Genomic DNA, 12028 nt, shown 5'->3' on the forward strand with positions numbered 1-12028 from the left:
CGGGTTGGAAGGTCAGATGGCAGTCGCTTTCGTAAAACTAGTGCCTACGCCAAATCTTGGGATTAGTTGTCAAAGCGGATCCCAGGCTCCCATGAGCCGTGGCAAATGCCGGGATAACGATGATGATGAATTAAACAAGCAAGTCTAGTTTTTATACCTTTGAACTCGAAAACGGCTCTAACAGAAGGCATTTTTGAGCTTTACGAGTTTTCTGGCTCCTAGATATTAAAATATATATGTGGTTATTTTAAAATCTGAAAATGACTCTTACATAACAAGCTCTAGGGCACACAAAACACACACAAACATACAAAACAAATGACAAATTTACAAACAAACAAATCAAATTGACAAATTTATTTGATTTATTAGAAAAAAGTAATTTTTATCGGAAATAATGATCGTCCTACACTACTCAGCAGAAGATAACTTTTGTCGTCAAATGTAGGAAAGTATTTCTCGCTACGAATTTAGCTCCAGCCTTAGCTGGCTTTACAGGAAAAAATATTTTATTTGGGAAATCTCAAGCAGCACTCATCTAATTATGTACATATTTGTTATGAAATGGAGATGCCAAATATTAAGTACGTAAATAACTTAATGTTTTGATTCATTTTTAGTATTTTGCATCCTTTTCCTTATTAATGTTAATATTTTCTTTACTAAATATTCTTATGGCTGAGACAGCGATCTGACATTAGTTTCGTCATTCATTTAATTTCATCACATTTTTACTTATGTTAACTATTACATGTAATTTAGTTCGTTACAAACGATTCTCACATTTAAAGCCCAAAATTGGCCGCAACTTTTTATTGCAAAACATAAATGCATATGTATAAAGTTGCATTTATATCTAAGTTTCGATGACTCTCTTTTTTTTCATTAAGAAGAAAGTTCTTGGGTAAGTCACAGGCAACCATAAGGCAACCTTTCAGGTTTCCTCAAAATTAGGGACTAAATAGTAAATTTATTGACTTTGGAGCCATGTCACTGCTATCTACATAGTACAGTGCTCTCCGTTTTGTTCGATATACGTTCGCTACGGTTACTATAACATGTCCATATACCTACTTATGTATTGTGTTCTGCAGTAAAAGCAGCAAATAGTGGATAGATCACATACATTCCGTTGATCTCATACGCTCAACGCTGTGTTTATGGCATTCAACTCAACAGCATATTTTACTCTAAGTGTGTACACTCAGAGTAAAATATGCTGTTGAGTTGAATGCCATAAACACAGCGTTGAGCGTATGAGATCAACGGAATGTATCTGATCTATCCACTATTTGCTGCTTTTACTGCAGAAAACAATACATAAGTAGGTATATGGACATGTTATAGTAACCGTAGCGAACGTATTTCGAACAAAACGGAGAGCACTGTACTATGTAGATAGCAGTGGTTGAGCTGATCTATCCACTATTTGCTGCTTTTACTGCAGAAAACAATACATAAGTAGGTTATAATATGGTTATGTTATAGTTACCAGAGAGCATTGTCTATTATGAGTTTTTTACGTTTTCGATTTACGATTACTCTCTATCTTCTTCTTCTTTGCCCAACCCTGGTCCTGTTATTTAGAGTCGGGTCTCCTCACTCTAATCCGCCAGGATAGTCTGTCCTGGGTTGTCGGTTCTGGCAATTGGGCTTTCCTAAGGTCTCTCTTTGTATTTGACCACCAGGTTGCAGGCGGGCGGCCTCTACCTTTCTTTCGTTCTGGCATGGCTAGTGCAACTTTTACCACGTGGTTTTCGCTTCATATTTTTACATGTTCATACCGTTTAAGGCGGTGTTCCGACATTTTTCTGTGATTGGCACAACCTTAAAGGTGCCTCTTATGTGCTCGTTACGCACTCTATCCAATCTGGTCACTCCTCCCGCCCAGCGCAACATTTTCATTTCATTTACGTGGACCTTTTGCTCATGTGTCTTATCCACTTTACTCTGTAAGTAAATATCCGATTGACGATTATTCTCTATGTAGGTATATTCTCTGAAAATTGATGTATTTTTAGTTCCAGTAAGTAACTGTATGGAAGCACTGTTTACTTTCTCCATACAATGAATGTAATTTCCCGTGACGTTTACGCTATCGATTAACGTATTATACGTCAAAATATCACGAAAGAGTCTCAGGTGCTAACTTTCGAGTGACAAATGCAAAAATAATTAGCGCATAAATCTACTGCGCGTTTTAAAATACGCAGAGACTTGTACAACTCACAGAAATACCTTCTTACTTAGATACCAACACCAACAGTACTGAATACAGACAAAGTGCTAAAAGTATGTATACATACCTTAATTGTACAGGCAATAAAGATCTGTATACATATTTTAGGCACTTTGTCTGTATTCACAGCTGTGTTGCTGACTGTACTTAGTCTACTAAACGTAATGTCCCCAAAGAGTAAAAAAGACCACCCACATGACAATATCGCTTAACCAATTGAATTGTTGCCGTTTAAGCTATATTTAAATGGGAACCGCTTTTACCGTTGCCCAATATCTAAATGTTGCGGCTATAAATGTAGACATTAAAACAGTAGTTGGCATTTTAACGAAAACCGGCCAAGAGCGTGTCGGGCCACGCTCAGTGTAGGGTTCCGTAGTTTTCCGTATTTTTCTCAAAAACCACTGAACCTATCGAGTTCAAAATAATTTTCCTAGAAAGTATTTATAAAGTTCTACTTTTGTGATTTTTTCATATTTTTTAAACATATGGTTCAAAAGTTAGAGGGGGGGGACGCAGTTTTTTTTCCTTTAGGAGCGATTATTTCCGAAAATATTAATATTATCAAAAAACGATCTTAGCAAACCTTTATTCATTTACGGACGGACGGACGGACGGACGGACGGACGGACAGACAGACAGACATGGCGAAACTATAAGGGTTCCTAGTTGACTACGGAACCCTAAAAACGCTAAATATCGGTGTTGTATAAAGTGGATTATCTTGTAGGTACCTGTCCCTACCCGTCCTTATGTCATTAATACAGTTAGAAGAAGACGTGTCATCTATCTCGCGGCGACATACTCCCGCGGCCATCATGTGCTAGGCCTACTGTCCCTGTTGTGTAGGTACTTACTATTATTGATATTTGATATAGGTAGATATGAGTATATAGTAATTGTATTTAAATAGTGATAATGTGTTGTAAATATGTTAATGAAATTATTATGTTCATTTATGAGTTCTTGTTACTTGAAATAAATGAATTTTAATTTTAATTTAATTGAATTGAATTTAATAGCGTATAATACAAGACGGACAAACATTTGTTATTATTTTACTGCGGAATATAATTGTTGATATTAACTAAAAGTTTGCTTTTGTACGCTAAAATCTAAAGAACATTTCGAATGTAGGTATGTTGTTTAGTTGTCATTTACTTTATATGATTTCAAGTAGAAAATCAAACATAAGAAACGTATTTTTGAGCCGGTTTGAAACAAATAAGGTTCTAAGGTCTGTAGTGCGCCAAAAGTTCAGGGTTGAAATACGTGTATTGTTAGAGGAAAATGAAAAATATTATGCAATTAACATTCTGTACACAGTAACAAATAACAACATACAATTTATGTGTGTACACACTAGATCAAGCAAACGTATCTACTTAGCGTGTCAAATGAACTCAGTGAAATCCACTGAGTTGTCCGTCTTTACTCGCAGCTTACAGCATTCGGGCGTCAATTTTTGTAAGTTGAAGTCAACCAAAACATAAAAAATGCCTCGTTACGTGATATTCAATTGCAATAACACAAAAATTATGAACAATCAAGAGCCTGAGACATATTTAAAATTACAGGCAAGAATCAACTTCAGTAAAAAATTGACACGCTCGGCCCCTATACAAATATATGAATTTGTTTCTTCTATCTAAATTAAGTTCTGTGTGTGTACACATGTTAATTCACCTTAATATTTTTCTTGTAACTCATATTGACGAATTTGGAAGTAGTTAAGTTTAAGGCTTAAGGTTTATAAACATGCCTAACTTATAGCTGGCACAACTGACATATCAGCCGCGTACAAAAATACTTGTCTACTTCAAAATACTTGTGTACTTGTTGTCGGTCTGGCGCAGTCGGTAGTGACCCTGCCTGCTACGCCGCGGTCCCGGGTTTGAATCCCGGTAAGGGCATTTATTTCTGTGATGAGCACAGATATTTGTTCCTGAGTCAGGGATGTTTTCTATGTATATAAGTATTTATATATTATTTTATATCGTTGTCTGAGTACCCACAACACAAGCCTTCTTGAACTTATTGTGGGCCTCAGTCAATCTGGGTAAGAATGTCCTCCTATAATCTCCTATATGTATATTTGTATGCCAGTTCGTTTGCCAAAAAACTTGTAAGTGGCTGTCATGATAGTTGTGCGGGCTACAGGCATGTGCATGGCAGACTTTAGGTCTAAAATTTACAGCGTAGTCGTTAACCCATTGAACGCTTAGTCCCGATTCCGTCACAGACGTTCATCAAACCTTAAAAAACCCTTAAACCTTAAAATCAAACCTTATTTATTCAGTTTTTTTTTATATCGTCAATGCACTGGTTAATTTATAAAACTTTTGCTGGCGCTTCTGACTTATTCTGTCAATGAGCGATTCCAAAAGGGGCATATTTATATAACATTTGCATTTGCTGTAAAACTAGTTACACACAGCGGTACTTGATTAAGGTGCAGTGGGGTGATTTCGAAAGTCACATAAAAATCACCATTATTTCCATAATATCAAGATTCCCCTTTCGAAATTACTATGACGCGTCTTTTCATAATATCTTCTTTAAACTTCTACGTAGTCGAGAGTGCATTTGTTTGTCACAGATTTCAGTAAATGTCCAAACATTATGAACCAAAACCTGTAAATAATCGTGTTCCTGCATAACTAGTTCTCAAATTTTCACCTATTGTAACCCAGATGGCATTGCGGGACAGAAAGCTAATAAAATATAAATGAGTGGAGAGTTTTTCATTGCATATGAATATGCAGGGGCGGTATTACAATCGTCCACAGACTACGAGCGAGACATACATTTAGGTTAACCAGTTTAACGGCGTCTGCTAGCTAGTGCGATTTCATGGACTTAGAAAAAAAAAACGGGGTAATTAAAGAGACCTACATATATATGAACAACCTTAAGGCCCCTTTCGTTCTAATCCACCACTCCGCCCGCCACGTATGTACATAGTGCTTGATGTTGATGGCAGAACTATTATCAAACAGCGAGCGTTGGAAGAAACGCGTGCAAAGGATTTTACCTACAATAACACTCATATCCGTGCCCTCTCTGTGTCAGGTAACGGGCGCTTCAAGTGGAAACTTTAGAACAGTAAGATTTAACTATTATTGAGGCTACAATATTGGTGAGTCACCTGAGCAATCGACTCGATATGCAAAGGGAATGCAAGGGCAGACCGCTACGCCGTCTAATCGTTCGGCAAACAGCCACGGTTGCATTCTACGTGTGGTCTTGTACCACAAGTGTGAATAATACAAGGAAGTAGAGAGTGTGGAAGTGAAGTTCACAGTATTAGGGGTAGATCTTAATAAATAAGTAGGTAGGTATATATTGTAATGCGTCACGTTTGTTTTGGGGTAGCTTGCAAGGCGGTTTCATATTCATATTCATATTCATTTTTATTGATATTGCACATACATATACATTACACGTCAGAAACATAAACATTCATTATAACTAAGTAATTCTTATTACTCTAAAAATTAAATTATAAAATTTATAAATGTTTTCTATATAATTTAAATACATTATCGCGCTAAATATTACATTTCAAGGAATTCATTGATGTCATAGAAGGCATTATCAATAAGCCATTTTTTTAATTTATTGTAAAATACATTATCATTGGATATAGCGGTTATTTGTTCGGGGATACAATTATAAATTTTAGGGCCAATAGCATAGGTCGTTTTGGTAGATTTGGTCAATCTGAAGTTAGATGTTTCGAGTACACCCCTGTTCCTGTTCCTTAAGCATCTCAAGTTACCAGCTCTGTGTGGGAATGTGTCAATGTGGGTTCTTACGAACTTTACAATGTTAAAAATATATTGCGATGGTAATGTCATAATTCGTAATGATATAAATAGTTGTCGAGCTGGCGATCCAGAAGGCACGTTGGCTATTATTCTTACCGCTCGCTTCTGCAACACGAATGCACGACGCCAGTCAGCGACGATCCCCCAAAATTCGTTTAAAAGTCGTTCTTAAATTGATTCAATAATTTAGCAAAAGTTTAAAAAAGTGGACTAACATTTTTAGAAATATAATCTCTTAGTTACAAAAATATTTTAATTGATGTTAAATTCAGACGAAAGACGACCATGACTAACAGCTTCTTGCAAATTTGCCATTACCATAGTAACTTCGTAGCTACTTCCTAAAAGACACAATAAAATCGCGGCATGTCTACCTTTATGTATACACACTTGTTTCGTTTCGATGTCATTTTCTTTTTGGAGAACAACAAGGAATATTTGCATTGTACCTTTTGTAAATCAAATATGCGTAAGCAACTCAACATTGTCCTTACGCTCGCGACTTCCTTCCTTGCCGCATCCAGCGGCGCTCGCGCATTGTACCTACCAGTCAACTTTAAACCAAAAGTACCTGAGATCCGCACTCAGGACCTTCACCTTTATTTATGCACCAACAGAATCACCCTTTGCGACGCCCGACTCATGGAAGCAAAGCGTTCAAAATGATTTATTGTAAATGGTTTCTACTTTGTTGGCTAAAATAATACGCCGCGTCTGCATTGCTGTTCTAAATTCGATATTTTATTGTTATTTTTTCCTTTGCTCGGAGCCGATATGGTCAGGTTAAGATTTAATTTGCAACCCCATTATAACGTCGGCAGCAGTATGAGTCAGCGTTAATTCTCTTGAATTCTCATGTTACTTGAACAGCTTAAATTATACATACATATATCTAAGACCCGTGTTGATGTCGAAGTTAACCACGGTATTTATAAGTAGGTATAGATATATGCATACATAACAATGTCTTGCTAATTTTCAAGATGTTTTAAAAAATTTCCATAGATATTTTTTTGACGACCGGTCTGGCCTAGCGCGTTAGTGACCCTGCCTGCTACGCCGTGGTCCTGGGTTCGAATCCCGGTAAGGGCATTTATTTGTGTGATGAACGCATATATTTGTTCCTGAGTCATGGATGTTTTCTATGTATGTATATAAGTATTTGTATATTATATAATTTATATATATCGTTGTCTGAGTACCTGCAACACAAGCCTTCTTGAGCTTACCGTGGGACTTAGTCAATCTGTGTAAGAATGTCCTATAATATTTATTTATATTAAGTCGCTTTGATTATAATGTGCCCTGTAATAGAATCGGATAAAATCCCTTTAGTTTTGTAAGCCGCGCTCCGCACTAATGATGTAGCGTCTGCCTCAATGTCTGCCGGAATGAATCTAAACAATAACGCATAATTAATTTTTGGTAGCTTCTATGACAATAGCCTGATAATTAGTGAGTACACCGCAGTTGTAAAAGTGGAAGGAGACCATTCGCCTCGCTGAATGAGATATCCGAGGCCAAATAAAAACGGTGAAAGCACAGTAGGACTTGCGGGTGGCTTTGTCCAACACACAATGGCAAGCCTCTGATGCGATTGACGCTTCGACTTCGAAGGTGTTACCAGAATTAGTGGCCCATTATTGCTTTACAGGGCCCATAGTAAAGCAGAAAGCAGATAACAATAATTAGCTTGGACGCAGCAAAAAGTGACATAAATCCCGCATAATAAGTCCTTCGCTGCAAAAAAAACTTCGTCCGAGCTTACCTGGACTGCAGTTTTTTGCATGAAGCAGAATGAACGTGGACCGACATAATAAACACCTCAATTCCTGGCAGAGGCATTGTTTAATGACTTCTCTGTTGTGATATTGCACAATCCTCGGCCGACTTTTGTTTTTTTGAGTCGAGGTTGCGAGGGGAGTAAAAACTTTTTTGTATGTCTTAGTAGCGTATAAACAAAAGGGACACAGGTTTCTGTAGAGGTGTGATTTATTTACGACTACGTTTAGAGCCCTGTGTGCCCGAGTTTGGGTGGCTTCGTCGCGCGAAATCCCAGAACAAAATAAAAACATGAAATCGTCTTGCGTAATCGTGATTTTTCTTTGTTGCAGGAACAATATGGACATCGACCACTCATCCGGACTTAGATCGAGCGCTGTTAATTAGGCTTGTTTAAATAAACCCGGTGTTTTTTAAACCGTCATAAATACAAAGATGCTGGGGTGTGCTCTGAGAAGAGTTCCCTCCGTGTCTGCCGCCTGCCCGAAGACCATCAACTTCAGCACGGCTGACGACAGCCGTTGCTTAGACAAGTAGATGACCGAACGAATAAACTTTAACAAGCAACAGTTTTGGCCTTAACAAATTAAATTGGATCGCAATACGAAACAAAACTAGTCACAACAAAAATAGAGATCAGTAGCAAATATTAAGTTACCATAGATATCGGGGGTAGCGGGCGCTCGGGCGGGTGCTGGGTAGGTACCACTGCGGTGGTATGCTTTATATTGCATCTTGTGTCGACTGTGCGCTCACTGGTCGCTACGTCACGTGGCTTCCCGGCGCGCGACTTCAGTGCTGGATGCTACTAACTGTATACACGTAAGTACTTTTGTATTTCTTGTAGTTTTGTTACAACTGTTAGGCCTTGCTCGTTCTGACTCGTTCTCGGCCGCCGCGTGCAGCGTCCGCCCGCTGGACACGACTGTTGACTGAGAATGATCACTCCCAAATGAACGACCAAGGCCTTAGAGGAATCGCTTAAAGCAGCTGTTTCAAAAGAGAGAATAGCAATAAATATTTTGTCACGAGAAAAATAGAGGTATCAAAGCCTTGGTCTTAAAAACAGAGCGACGACTGACTTGTTTTTGATAAAGTTTTGATCAAGTTTAGTCTAGTCGTCTAAGTAGTACCTAAGTATTTACTACGCATGTTATACCTGTCATTATCAGTTATGCAGTTAATTTCCCGTGAAGAATTTTAATTACCAAATGCATGTACTTATGCGATTTATACATACTTAGGTAGTTGCAATTTACTAGTAAATTTGTTAATACATATTTCAATAAGTAACATACAATATGGTACCTACACTTTACATAAAATATAGATATTCATTAGCATTATATGATTAGGTATCTTAACCTATTCCGTGTGAAGATTACCTACGTACTGAAAATACTCATAATTTTCATTGAATGATAAATCGTTAACATTATAGTCGGTGTTTGACTATTGTAAACTTGTTAATTGTAATACCTTATAGATTATCTAACTAAACAAATTGAAATCAAGCATTCCGAAAAATTATATTTTGCGCACTGCCGAATTATTATTTATTATATATTATTAACTTATTTTTCATATTTATTTTGAATAATAATGTTGAGTTCATTAGTATGTTATATGTACATCTTTCACATGTCACAGTTTCGTTTTCTTTCAACCCCTTATTTGCCAAGAGTGGCGCTGAAACTTTAGTAGTTTCATGTGCTCTGCCTACCCCTTCATGGGATACAGGCGTGATTGTATGTATGTATGTATGTACATCTTTATCATTCAATATCTTTTTCAGGAGTAACGTATACCTAAGTTAGGATTCTGAACTGTATCGTTACAGTATTAGGAATGGTTCCGTTTAAAATAAATTGTTTAATTAAGTACCAATTAAATTTGCACAGACACAGATGTTCCAAACGCGAGGTTGGAAATTTAATTCCAATCAGAATATTGGGGAGGCCACAACTAATATGTATGCAAATAAATTCCCATCTACATGACAAAAGCATAATATGTGACGGTCTCTTAGGTATTTCGTGTCTCGAAGATAAGATTTGGTTGGTTCAGTGCGTGAAAATATTTTTTGTAACATAATTCTAATGTAGGTACCTAAGTTCACGCTTGTTTAATGGATAAAGAAAATCGGTCAGTGACTTCAGAAATTGTCCGTGAATATAGCAACAAATGAACGTAATTTGACCATATAACAACAGATGAGGTAACAAAAAAAGCTTGTGTACCGTGTATATCATTTCTTATTAGATTTATTGAATGTGAGCACACAAATGTTTAAAACATGTGACTGATTTGCAAATTATACAATACAATACAATACAAAACCACTTTATTGCACAGCCTCAGAAATGTACATAGGAACACACACATTACAATAAATTTTATTACAGAGGTAAACAACAGGCGGCCTTATCGCTAAAGAGCGATCTCTTCCAGGCAACCTTTGGGCAATTATGTTAGTGTTGTCTCATCATTATCTCCTCCTAGCCGTTTTCGGCTACGGCGACTGCGTTTTACAGTTGAGAGCGTCGTTGGTGTGTTTTCTACCAAGTATAGGTATAACAATCGTCTTGTTAATTTTCACACTTAAAATTACCATAACTAAATGTAAATTTAATGGTCAGAAAGCATTATACTGAACGTTTAGTACGTGAATATATTATCTACAGCATTTAGGTACTAGATATATTACCGCAAGTTTGTGAAACATGTGCAAATATTTCGTGCTATTACCAAATAACAATATATGCTTATGAAATTAACTGGTTACTATATGACAAAAATGGAAAACGTAAATAATGTTTCTGATGTTATTATTGGCCTTGAGTATCTTAAAATTTGATGTGAAAATATTATTTATATTATCCAGATTCTTAACCAATATTTGATAAAGCGTAATGAAGAAAAATAATTTTGGCGTTTTGTAAAATTTATCATTATCCTCCTTGCGATATCCCGGCATTAGCCCCGGCTAGTTGGAGCCTGGGGTCCGCTTTGGCAACTAATCTCATGATTTGGCGTAGACAATAGTTTTCCAAAAGCGACTTCTATCTGACCCTCCAATCCCAAGGGTAACTATTAGGCCTTATTGGGATTAGTCCGGTTTCCTCACAATGTTTTCCTTTACCGAAAAGCGACTGGCAAATATCAAATGACATTTGAAAAATATCATGTCAGTAGGTAATTAAGTATGTAGGTTATTGATCTTCAAGGTGGCGAAAAAAAATCGGTAGGTAAAGTTTTTGCATAACCAAGTCGTCTAGGTCACGCAGGAGACAATAATGGCCGAGTGGGAGGCGCATTGTTTGGACGCGTGTAGAGACGGCCTAAATGTGATCGTTTGCGAATAATGAATAACAATAATCATTAATCACTTAATAAATTAATGGATTCTTACATATGTATGTACGCACACCAGTATTCTCAACGGGGTAGGCAAACACATGGAAATTAAAAGGTTGAAAGAAAACGAAAATGTGATATCTGATATAAATGTATTATTAATATTAACCATGAAAAAATCTTAGCTAAGCAATTCGTTATTAAAAAGAAAGTAATTTATTCTACATAAAACAATAAGTTTACTTTATTCTAAACATGTAGGTAGGTAATCTTTAATGCACACCACACTACAGAAAACGAACTATTAGTACCTATGTTCTCTTGTAAAACAGCTTAAGAAGAGGAAAACTACATACATTCGATCTAAGATTATCGCTAAAACACTATCTCTTGTAGACAATTTACTTACCTACATATTTTTTTATTCGCCAATTCTTGCATGTATATAAGTCTTGTATGTATGTATGTATAAAAAATGTTTCAACAAAAAGTATTCAAAAACACAATATTTGTAATTTTATTCATTAATTGGGATAAATATTTATTAGAATAATGCCCGTCTGTTATTACGGCGACAGTTCGCATTACATCGCTGTGATTACAACAGAGACGTCTAGACACCTTCGTAAGCCATGTTTTAGGGTTCCGTATTACGTTTGTTTGTATTGTATTGTTACTGTAGTAAAAGGCATATAGACGAAGTATATATAGCAATCGTCTGGTTAATTTTCACACAAAATATAACCAGGGGCCTATTGCATAACAATTTACAACTTGTATTACAAGTGGAACTCTCTTTCTTATAAAATGAATTGGAGGG

The 12028-nt window shown here is 36.5% G+C and overlaps 1 protein-coding gene across 2 annotated transcripts in view; it reads left to right on the plus strand.

Moving 5' to 3' along the window:
- The window catches only part of LOC125229602, a 120545-nt gene that overhangs the window by 9080 nt on the left and 99437 nt on the right, over positions 1 to 12028 (plus strand). For both annotated transcript variants that reach the window (XM_048134481.1, XM_048134482.1), the window contains exon 2: positions 8184 to 8673. In XM_048134481.1, coding sequence (XP_047990438.1) covers positions 8570 to 8673 — 104 coding nt within the window. In that variant the 5' untranslated portion in view covers positions 8184 to 8569. The remainder of the gene's footprint in view (positions 1 to 8183; positions 8674 to 12028) is intronic.

Source organism: Leguminivora glycinivorella, chromosome 9 (genome assembly GCF_023078275.1).
Source record: "Leguminivora glycinivorella isolate SPB_JAAS2020 chromosome 9, LegGlyc_1.1, whole genome shotgun sequence".
NCBI classification, from domain to species: Eukaryota; Metazoa; Arthropoda; class Insecta; order Lepidoptera; family Tortricidae; genus Leguminivora; species Leguminivora glycinivorella.